At 40.9% G+C, this 12,140-nt stretch overlaps 1 protein-coding gene across 2 annotated transcripts in view; it reads right to left on the bottom strand.

The window, feature by feature from the left end:
* Positions 1 to 927: 927 nt before the first annotated feature.
* CDH2 (cadherin 2) overlaps positions 928 to 12,140 on the bottom strand; it is a 127,052-nt gene continuing 115,839 nt past the window's right edge. For both annotated transcript variants that reach the window (XM_081918524.1, XM_081918523.1), the window contains exons 15-16: positions 7,617 to 7,781; positions 928 to 2,376 (exon numbers count right to left, since the gene is read on the bottom strand). In XM_081918524.1, coding sequence (XP_081774650.1) covers positions 2,170 to 2,376; positions 7,617 to 7,781 — 372 coding nt within the window. In that variant the 3' untranslated portion in view covers positions 928 to 2,169. The remainder of the gene's footprint in view (positions 2,377 to 7,616; positions 7,782 to 12,140) is intronic.

Genomic DNA, 12,140 nt, shown 5'->3' with positions numbered 1-12,140 from the left:
ACCAGTGAGTTCCCACTTGGGTTTGCATTGGGTGATGAATTTCAATTCAATGCTGAATGCAAGGCCCAACTGGGCCTTTGCAGACATGGGTTGGTTGAACTGGCACTCAGGCAAGCTGCAAAAGAAAAGGGGGAGCTTCTGACCATGTCATGACAACAAAGGAGGAAAAGAAACAATGGGGAGATCAACCTTGATTATTTCCTTTTAAGTTACCTGATGTCATGATGACACCAACTGAATGGCAGGGTGGCAACATTCAGGATCTGTCCACAAGCTGGATCCTTCACCACCCCCACTACCCTCCGACATAGACCTACTGATTGGCACACTAATTCCCACTTCCCAAAGTCATTCCATTATCATATTGTATCTGTTGCATTCACCAACAATATGTCAGAATTCTGGGCTAATTCAAGGAGGCCTGCCAAAATTTTCAGTTTCCCACTTTCATGGAATCCTCTCGTTGGGCTTTACACCCAAGTTTTAGCTCCCACGATACCATGCACCTGCGTTTTTATATACAATTCACATTTATCCCAATGGGGCTCATGTAAGAGATATGGCCTAATCTTCACATCACGGTACCCATAGCTCAGTACCTCATCTGCTCAGAGATGCATGCTTCCCTACTCAATGCAATGACAGAGACATCTTGGTGCTCGCAAAAGTTTCTGTGCAGAAATGCTCCCTTCACTGTAGTAAATAAGGGGAAGACCTTGTCATGATGTGACCCTTCTGTCTATTGATTGGTGTCCTCACTTCAACAAGGGGATTTGCTGGATCAAAAGACAAGGAAGTATTAAAATATTTTTGTTAGCCTTCTGAATGAAATATTATGGCTTTTTCTGTTAGTGTTTCCTGATTTTTTTAAAAAAAAATTCCAATTCATGCTCTTCAAGTGGAAAGAAGTTCAATCCAGTCACAAGATCCAAAATTAGCATTTTATTCAGAACATTGGGGTCAGGGGTGTATCATTTATATTCTGGTACATAATACAGAGGCAAAGCTGTTGTCAGACGTCTCTCTGGTTTAAAAGCTCTTTTTAACATACTGTGTAATTGCTTGAGCCATCAGTATCAGGCTATCCCTTGAGTTTTATCTCTCTGTCTTCATGTCTTCATTTTGTTTGCTTGTTTTTGGTACAAATTATGTAAAACATTTGTGCTAAGAACTTTTCTCCCTCCCCAAACAAATAAAAACGAAAACAAAATAATTAAAAAAACCCAAACCTTGAGTACTCTAACTACAGCTCAACAATTGAATCAATGTCACTTGTTTGCAACCTGTTTGTAAATACTTTATCCATAACGAAAGATATAAACATGCAAAAACCTGAATCCATAGTCCAAATAATACATACACATGTTCGGAAGTCTCCACACTTCTCCATAGACTATGCCAATAAAACATTATGTACACATACCATTTTTTTACAGTGAAGTGGGAAAAAAAGTATTGTAAAATGCTTTAAAAAATGTGTATATGGATTAAGACCAAAATGTGTCTAACATTCTATCATAAGAAAAGAAAATCAGTTCTGCTACAAACTGGTGATATGAAAACTCCCTTTATTTGCAACCAGCTGCATAAGTTTTAGAATTTTAGTGAAAAACCCTATCATCTAAAACTAGAAGTATTGTACATTTTTTTTTCATTTTCATGGCCTTCTCCCCCCTCCCCCAAATAACAAAATTTCCCCATGAGGTTTTTTTTTTTCTTTTTCCAATTTCCTTATTTTAATAAAAGCAATGCAATGTAACAAAAGCATGTTGAAGCATATTGGTGATTGAACTTTCTCCCCACCCCAATGTGGTTTGTCTCATCTTTTCATAAATCAGTACCATTTAAAGCCTTAAACATAAAACTAATTCCAATCTGAAAAAGGTACAAAAAGGCACATAAAATCCCAGTGCTTCTGTACTGTAAAATTCAAGTGTAACTGAGCTCAATTGTTTGTTTTCCATTTTTTTTCCAAACAGCATTGGATGACTGATATTCCCAGTGAGCCCAAATAGGTTTGCAGCCTATGCCAAAGCCTTCAGCAAGCACTTGTGCTAGTAGACTACAAAGTTAAAGCCTAGCTTCTGTACGCTTGTTGGGAATACCAGTGGAAAGGTTTGTACTTGTCCAAACGCAACATCCAGCCATCGCCTCCTCTGCTCGTCAGGTTCAGTCATCGCCTCCTCCGTACATATCGGCAAGTTTCTTGAAACGTGGGCCCCAATCGTTTAGGTAGTCATAGTCTTGCTCACCACCACTACTCGAAGAGTTGAGGGAGCTCAGTGACCCAGCTGTGGAGCCACTGCCCTCGTAGTCAAAGACTAGAAGGGAGTCGTAAGGAGGGGCTGTAGGGTCATTATCTGCTGCTTTAAGTCCCTGTAACAAAAGACAGAAAGGAGGGGAAATAATGAAGTGAGGATAGCACCCCTAGCTCATTTCTACACCTGCATTTGAAGGGAAATGGGACCACCAGGGAAAATACCATTTCCCTGAACTTGACTGCTCCCCCTTGATGAATAAGAGGAGAATGGAGGCCTTTTTTGGACTATCTGAAAAATCACTACGGTCAAATGAAATTGCGGGCAGGATTCGAAATAGGAGCAGCAGAAGAATCGCATTAGAGGGATTTCAGTAACAGATAAGAGCTTGATATATAATGCTGCAGAAAATGGTTTGAACAAAAACACTGTGGCGGTGTGGGTGGGAAGTCAATCCACGAAACAATGTAACTATTTAATTTGAAGTCAATTTGTAAGAATTGGGAAATTCAATAAAAATTGTATTACGAAGAAGAGGAGGAAGGGGGGGGGGAGGGAAGCAATTGCAGGTATTAACAAGTTTGTGAACAGCTGGAAGTGTCACCAGGTAATGCGAAACCCTTTGCTTTTGATCATGTAAACACAGCCACAGATACGCCAGCCAACATCAGTAACACAAGCACAAATCCCGGCAGCTCTCAAATTATGCTAATTCAAGCAGCCTGGATCTAGAGATCAAGCAAAACCTATCAAATATTGCAAACTCAGCGTGCAAAGCTCCCATGGTCACCTATTAAATGAAACTGTCAAACAGTCGTAACAGGCACGCCCAGGGATTCAAATGAACCTGATCAAATGCTTCATCCAAAGACATGCACAGGAGCAAAAATTTGACAGGCTGGTGCTATTGTGTGGGTTCAGCACCAGCAGCAGATGTGAGAAGATGAGCTCAGGGGGAAGCAGGCTGGGTCAGCAGCAGTCCTAGCACTGATTGAAGTGTTGGAAAGAGCCTCTGTTAGTTGCCTCCCACCCCTCCCCCAGCTCCTGTAATCACTGGCATTTATGTGAAGAAAATGCAGTAGACACAGAAGACCATCTCTATCTGCACAGATAGGATTAGCCATCCACTTTCTGTGAGTCTAGATGAAAGGTGCTGGCAAATAAATAGCCCTACATTTGTATAATGCCATATGGATGATATCAACTCGAAACATCTGGATCTAATTCATTAGTTTATGCTGTTTAACACAGTGCAATTATATGCATTTTTTTTCTGGATCTATTGTTCCTGATTCCCCACCCCCCATATAAACTGAAGCAACGTCAACCAAGGGAGAACTCACGTTTGTAAGGCACAAACTGAGAAGCAGACAAGGTCATCTGGCTAAAGCTCCAAAAGCAAACAGAGAGGCCAAACTCTCTGGCACATTGGTTTTTGAAAGCAAATCACAAATGCAAACTGCTAAGAATTCTGAAAAGCATTATAGCAGCCTCCAACCTCGTGACTTACAGAACGTTTTTACTACAGTTCCCATCAGCTGCAAGCTACATCATTCTGGGGGTCTGTAGAACTTATAATTTAAATCACATCAAAGGGCATCAAGTTGGGGAAGACTGCATGATAGCAACCTTGTGAATAAGCACCGCTGTGCTGGCCTGGAGTGCAAGGTCTCATTTCAGTCCTGCTGCCATCACTACCAGTAAAGCCAGTTTACCTGGCTCTCGGATGGGCGTTTAAGGCTTCAGCAGGCAAATGTATCTTTTCTGAGGTAGCAAGAGCACTGTTGTGTGTCAGGCCATCTACATCAACAACGGACAGAGCAATCTTCTTAAGTCCTTTCAAGCTGGGAGTTAGATTCTCTTAGTTCAGCATCTACCGCTAGCAGATGATGATATAAAACTGCTGGTGCTATAGAGTTTATAGGATAAAACTGCAATGAAAAATTCAATGTTCCAGAGGCTGCACTTAATGTGCAAACTGTCTGGTGGAGAAGAGGCCTCTGAAAGGCAGTTTTACAGAGACTCTGCTGAAGTTGCCTCAAATTTGCATTTACAGCAAAACAAGCATTTCATATTCTAAACAGTATAAATTGGTACCTAGATTTAACACTGGAGCACTGAAAAAGGACAGCTTAATTTTTCATAAAATCTGATCCATAAAGTAAAAAAAAAAGGCAAATAACCATCTGAGAAATAGGTTTTTTACTTTGTTGTAACCAGAACAATCTTCAATATACAGCTTAAAGGCTTTACATTTCATACCTAAATGCAGAATATAATTTGGAAATGAAGAACAATTGAATAATTTGAGCTGTCTACTTCAGTTGCTATGAGTGACATGAAGTTCCATTTTATACTGTCAAAAATATACAGGTAGGGTGATTGGATTTCCCATTTGCAATCTGGGAGGTAGAGAACATGCATCTAAAATCCCAAAATCTAGCTAAACTCTCTTGAATCACATCCAGCTCTTTGCTCCTAAAGCACCTGTATGCAGTGCACCTGGTTGTCTGTAGTTTAATTTTATATCTGTGAGGAAATGCCCAGTCTGCTTGCCTGCTCTCTTTGTAGACTTGCTTGCAGTGACCTTCCCTAACATCATGGTTTTTTAATATGACACATTTGTTCCAATATGATTTAGCCAGCATCCCTCTTCCTCAGCATTTGATCTTATAAAGGTACCCCTGCCCGTACGGGCCAGTCTTGACAGACTCTAGGGTTGTGCGCTCATCTCACTCTAGAGGCTGGGAGCCAGCGCTATCCAGAGACACTTCCGGGTCACGTGGCCAGCGTGACAAGCTGCATCTGGCGAGCCAGCGCAGCACACGGAAACACCGTTTACCTTCCCGCTGGTAAGCGGTCCCTATTTATCTACTTGCACCCGGGGGTGCTTTCGAACTGCTAGGTTGGCAGGCGCTGGGACCGAACGACGGGAGCGCACCACCGACCATGTGATTGGCAAGTCCTAGGCGCTGAGGTTTTACCCACAGCGCCACCCGCGTCCCATGTCTGCTAACTAAGTGCTGCTGAAATGTGTATTCACTTTACCTTCTGTCTCACTGATTCACTGTTGAGGTGATTATGTTAGCCATTAACCACCATTAACGTACATTGTTTTGTTGTTGACCCTCCTCTCACACATTTTTTGCTCCCTGTGACTTAGCCAAACACACACAGAAAGCATAGTCACTGTTTACATCTTAATGAAAATTTATGGTATTTATTAATGTAACAAAAAAATGGGCATGACTTGTATTTTGTGAACGTTAAAAGGCGAGCTTGATGCATCTACTTTTATAATAACATTTTATTATTTATTATAAAATGATCAATTAATTTTTCTATCACCTTGTTTGTACTGGGGCCTGAATTAATAATGCAAACTGCTTATTTTTTTCTGGACAAAGTGTGTGTTGCGCAGTGTGTGCAGAATCATTAGCACACCCTACAAGCTATGCCTTGAACAATGTGAATTGGATTTTTGGGGGGATGTGTTGAGTTGTGGGGAATCATAAACACAGTGCCCTGAAATTTGTCCCATTCTAGAACTAAGTGATCTATTTGGTGGGCTGGGGGTGGGGGGAAATCCCACCCCAAGCCTGTCCCTGCCCCAGGCAGCACTCCTATAAGATTCATTTTATCTTCATCACCACCACATCCCATTTATCACCAGTGCATCTTCAAAGTCAGTGTGATTTACACTTCTGGGAAGGACTCTCCTCAAACAAAAAGCATTTTATGTATAAATCCAACTAACTTTAATGACAAAGACCAGTAACTCCAGGGGGTGAAGTGGCTCAATGAGTTTTCAGCCTGATTTGAAATGTCATTAAAGACGTAAGCAATGTTATTTCCAAAAAGTTAAGGTACTGGCTTGGGAAAAGTTAAAATTTGTGAAGTGCAAATGTGTTGAATCGCTATTGGAACCAGTATCAAGGATCACATTGCATCCCTACCAGAGACAGGAGATTCAGTCACATTTTAGCCTGTCACAAACAAAAAACTCCTCTGGGACATGGCCAGGAAAGCCCAGCACCATGGTCATGTCAGTAGCACTTCAGTGATGAGATTTCCCATCACCAGAAAGGTTTATCTCCATTCTGTCATGAGCTGAAGCCTGGGTGAACAGGAGTAACCGAGTGTGCTTGAGTTGGACCCAGGAAATTCTGGCAGGTGCCGAGGTCTTCTAATTGGCAGAGCAAGTTTGCTGAAGTACTTGATTGGCACCATGGAGGTCAGGGGTGTAGCCAAGTGCACACAGCTGATGGAAACTAAATTCTGGTAACAGCAGCATCATATTGCCTAATCACCCAGTCATTTTGTTTAATCAAAGGCACACCGTGGCAATGGGCTACTTTTGTAGCCCAGTTTTCAAGAATAAGTGACATAAAACCAACACAAGACTACCTAACTGTGATCTTATACTTAAAACCTCTTCATATTTATGTTGCTTTCCTACAGTATTTGCTTTCATTTGCATTAAAGTTGTTATTCAATGTTATGTTGCTTATTCATGTATTCAATAACAGAAATGCAGGGCAATGTCTATGACCACCCAACATTTTTATGTTTTAATTTATATTCAGATTACTTCTTCTGTTCAATATTATTATAGTTTCCAAAGCACTATGCACAAAGAACAGATCAAAGCCTAGTTCCTCAAATCGCATTCAAGTAGGCATTTACACACACCATAAAATTTGGTCAATGGCAAAAGTAACATAAAAAGCACAAGAAACACTGGTAATCCTACACAGCATTGCCTGAATAGAGATATATCCTGGCTATGTATTAATGCACAAAGGCACTTGAAGCTCCACAGCAAGGCAAGTGTTTGAAGCATTTATGTAACATTAATTTTGCTATCCTCACATTAATCTTATTTGATGGAACTTTTGGTCTTTGTAGAAGTACTGAATTTCCTGGTTTTGGAATTCAAAGGGTGATGTGTGAGGAAAATAAAAATGAACTTCCTGTGTTATGAATTGGAATTAATACATGAATGTAGGCTAAGCTATCACTTTGCTAGTCTATTTATTATGTGGAACCCAGTGAATAATCCCTCTTGGATATATTGTGGTTAAGACTGATAACATATTATGAATGTAATTAATATCAGCACACAAAAGTTAATTGATGCATTTCCCTTTTTCAGTTTGAATGATTTAATTAAATTTCCATGTGCTTAAAAAGAACCATATTTATGTCTACCAAACCAGATAATTTTCATTGTATAAGCAACTTTTTTTAAAAAAAATATAATTCTTCAAATGTAAAAGCTATTATTCATTGTCTGCACAGATGGTGTCTAATAGGTGCTAAAATGAATCTTTGTTTCTCCTCCTCTCCTTATTTTACCTCGTTAATGAAGTCTCCAATGTCCCCTGGATGAGGAGCTGCTGATCTGACCGGATACTGAGGTTCTGCATGGATAGGTCTTTCATCAAGTCGTCTTATTCCGACAGGTTTGATGGCATCTGGTTCTATAGTGTCTGGTTGCTGGAGCTGACTTAAGTCATAGTCCTGTGAAAGTAACAGGCAATCACAATGTTTTGAGAATTTAGCAAGGGAAATTCCATTCCTACAAATGAATGCATATATTGAGAATTATAAAACCAATTCAGAATGTATCTTGAATTTATCTTCATCTCTCACACACATCCATTTAGAGTAAAACAGAATGCTTATTGCCTCCATAGTGTCCCTGTCTCCATTTACAATGTCATTCCAGTTGGCTGCTTTGTGCTACACCTCATCCATTTTCTACTGCGAAACAGATTCAGAAGTAGCATTCATCTGTGACTAAACAATTTGCCTAGTAAAATACCTATTTAATATATGCAGAAAGTTGCCAATATTGACTCCTCTGTAACACAAATAAAATGCTAGACATATTCATTCTGAAACACAAACAAGGACAGAACTGTGCAGTTCTGGATAACACATTTGAAGAATGGCAAAGTCCTGTGGATGCTTTTGGATGAGATGTTCCATCAGCTCCAACCAACACTGGTAATGGTTAGGTATGATGCGAATTGTAATCCAACCAAAAGTTTGTGGGTTTTAAAAAAAAAAATTGGGAAAGCATTCAGCCATGTGATATATCACATGCAATGCAAGGTCATAAAGTCCATGAATTACCATGTCATCTGCTGTTTGTGTAGACTACCTTTTAGATGTAAGATGGAGAGGAACTGTCAGGATAGCTTTTCATCAACACCAAACTGGATGACATCCTGTGCGACCACAAATAATCTTCAGGCGAAAGTGCCCATCTAATATTCAGCCACCATTTTAATTAAAAATAGATGGTTCTAGAAATCCTAGGTCCTCTGAAGGGATTATTAAATATCTGGGGCTGCATTTAGGAGATGTTCTAGATTTCATTATTTTACCTTCAGTATGTGTCAGCACAGGGTAAGGATTAGGAAAAACCAAACATATAAATCCACATCCTTATCCTGTTTATCTTTTTCACTACAAGTGGATCCAAAGAAGCAAATAAGGTATTTAACAACTGCCACATCCTTCTCAGTTCTCAGGAGAGAAAAGGCACAACCCTCAGGCATAAGGTAGATCTTGGTAAAACATTATGACTCTTGTGCTTTGTTTTGCATAGCAGGCTGGCCCATACCACCCCACATCCCAGAAAGGATTGCTGTGTCCAATGAGACAGTGCAGAGTAAATAGGATGAGAAACGTTCTGCAATGTATTAACTAAGAATTTACAAATGGTTGTTGAGGTCAAATCTCTTCTCCTAGTTTAATTAATATATACTATTTCTTGCTTGTTGTGATAAAAGTATAAACGTAGCAGGTGAAAACATTTTGGTGAAAGCTCTGGAAGAGGTTGAGGTCCTTTTGAAGTGAAACTGTGGTAAGCTGATTTTCCAAGAAGGGCATCATTCTGAGTGACCAGCTTTCATAATGGCCTAGACCTGGGATAGGCAACCTGATGCCCTCCATCAGCCTCAGCCAAGCATGGCCAATGGTTAGTAATGATGGCAGTTCAGAATGATGGAGGGCACCAGGTTACATACCTCTGGTGTAAACAGTGTCAGTGTCGAGCAGGCATGGGCAAACTCCAGCCCTCCAGATGTTTGGGACTACAACTCCCATCATCCCTAGCTAACAGGACCAGTGGGCAGGGATGATGGGAACTGTAGTCCCAAACACTTGGAGGGCCGGAGTTTGCCTATGCCTGTTTTAGAGCCACAGAAAGGAGAATTGGGACTCCTAAGGTTGTGTTGGAACTCCAAGGGATTATGCCAGAAAGACTCTCATGTGGCTCTCAAGAAGATAGGATACATACTCAATGGCTCAAAATAATGAATCCATCTATGTGTACTTTGCAGAATGTATTGAATGGAGGTGGTTCCTGCAGTGCTAACTCTGATTACCCTGAGATCAGCTGTCCCTGTGAAAAACTGCTTAATGCTTCTGACAAGTGAGCACATTTGCAGACACTCTTTTGCCTCTCTAAATAAGGTGACAACCTGTGCATGGAGAGCCCTGCTTGCACAATGTGAAGGATGCCAATAATGTTTTGTGCCCACGGAGGTGGCATGCAGGGCCTGGGCCAGAGCTCTTAGAAGCTGAGAACAATTGTAGAGAATGATACTTTCTCCCTAGCAGAAAGAAGAGAAGAAGCAGAAGAGTTTGGATTTGATATCCCGCCTTTCATTCCCCTTCAGGAGTCTCAAAGCGGCTAACGTTCTCCTTTCCCTTCCTCCCCCACAACAAACACTCTGTGAGGTGAGTGGGGCTGAGAGACTTCAGAGAAGTGTGACTGGCCCAAGGTCACCCAGCAGCTGCATGTGGAGGAGCGGAGACGCGAACCCGGTTCCCCAGATTACGAGACTACCGCTCTTAACCACTACACCACACTGGCTCTCAAAATGAAGGAAAGGGACCCAAGTCATCCCATGTCTTGAATTTTGACCTGTGCTGTTTTTGTACTGCCTGAATTCTCTTCCCTTTAGCTTTTAGGTGCCTTGCTGGTCCTTTTGATAACTCAAAAGCCAAATGATCAGTCTCTCTCTTTCTGCCCAAGGCTGGTAACATGACTGACGCTCTGTGGCCTTCCATGTATTGACCCTGGCTTCCCAGCAGCATCAAGGCCTTTTCTCCAAGAGGGAAGCCTGCGTCATCCACAATGGCCTCTGTGGGCCTTTTGTGTGAAAACCCTGGCAGATCAGATATCTTTCAGCACTATGCTTCTTGCCAAGGCAGATGGCATAGACCAGGGGTCAGAAGGGGGCCAGTCCACTGTCCCTCAGACCTTATGGGGGGCCAGACTAAATTTTTGGGGGGAAAGAGAAAAAGAACAAATTCCTATGCCCCACAAATAGCCCAGAGATGCATTTTAAATAAAAGCACCCATTCTACTCATGTAAAAACACACTGATTCCCGGACTGTCTGAGGGCTGGATTTAGAAGGTGATTGGGGTGGATCTGGCCCCGGGCCTTAGTTTGCCTACCCATGCCTTTGGTGGATGAAACTTTCTTTCTAGACTACTGGCACTTCCTGAAAGTAACCACTGCACCACATATAGAGTGAATGTTTGCGTGTGGTGTTTTTTAATGCTGTAATATGTAGTGTCTTTAGCAAAGCTTCTTGTCAGGCCTGACACTTTTGGGGAGATGCACCAGCTGAAATTCATACTGATAAAATTATTAAAATTCATTTACTTATAGGCACAGGATCACATAGTGAAAAGTTAAACAAAGATAATTAAAAATATTTCTGTTATACATTCCACACAGAATTTTTTTTACTCTTAAGGATTTTGTTGCACTGCTCAGAAAACAAAAAGAAATCACATTTCTAAAACTGTGTATAGCCAATTATTTTACCCTAAAAAATATCTGTTGTGGTCTAAATGTTTTGAGAACTGAAGCGTGAACCTTAATGAACAGCTTTCAGTAATTAAAATACTCATTCTTCGTCTCTGCTTTTATGTTACTGCACAAGCTCCACTAAGTTTTCCCCCTTTTATATTTTACACTAATACTTCTCCAGAATAACTATTCAGATTTAATCTTAAGGGCAAATATGATCTGTAGATATTGAAGCATCCAGCGGTCTCTGATAGGATATAGATTTCAATGCTATGTTCTTCACTCCAAAGTGAACTATTCCATTATCTAAGGCTGCTGCACTTAGCCTAGTATAAAGCAAAACTGAACACTTTTCAACCCAGAACCTGACCCATAACATTGATGAGATCATGGACCAAACACCATGAGTTTATAAGTCCTTTGGTCTCTATTATTTGCTACAGATGTATCATTATTTGCTAGAGATGCTCAGTGGAAGAGAATGAGAGAAGGAAAAGCTGGCTTCCTCCCACTGCTATGACTCATTTTCAGATTCGTCATTCAACACACACATTATACTAAGTGCTGGTAGAAGCCTCGATTTAAAGGCAAAAAGCATCGTTTCTCCTAGTGACCATCTTCCCATGTGGTTTTCATGGCTCTGTACCATCTTTGAAAACAAGCACCTTTGCCTTTGATTATGCTAGTGAAGGATAGGAGGTGAAGTGAGCTTATTATCCCCATTTAGTACTCCCAAGTGTTCTGCAGCCAACTTTAATTGTTATTTAATGATTATGTCTGCCTCCAGAAGGATCAAATGGAAGTTGGGGAAAGCTCATGGAAGCAATCAATAACCCTGCCTTCTCCTTACAAAGGAAAGAATTAGCCTCTTTTGATGCTCTGGGTTGCTGCTTCCAAACACATAGAAATGTGTAAAATGTGATGTTCTGTCTTGCATCTGGAATGAATTTGAAATAAGTTGAGAGCCCCGGTTTTGGATAGTGGGAAAGTATTGGGAAGAAATGTCAATATTTGGGTCCAGAACAAATCTTGTTGCTGGTC

This window comes from Podarcis melisellensis, assembly GCF_964234715.1.
Source record: "Podarcis melisellensis genome assembly, chromosome: 7".
In the NCBI taxonomy this organism is placed as follows: domain Eukaryota; kingdom Metazoa; phylum Chordata; class Lepidosauria; order Squamata; family Lacertidae; genus Podarcis; species Podarcis melisellensis.
The sequence above is the reverse complement of the archived record's forward strand: the minus strand, read 5'-3'. Positions and strand labels throughout refer to the sequence as shown.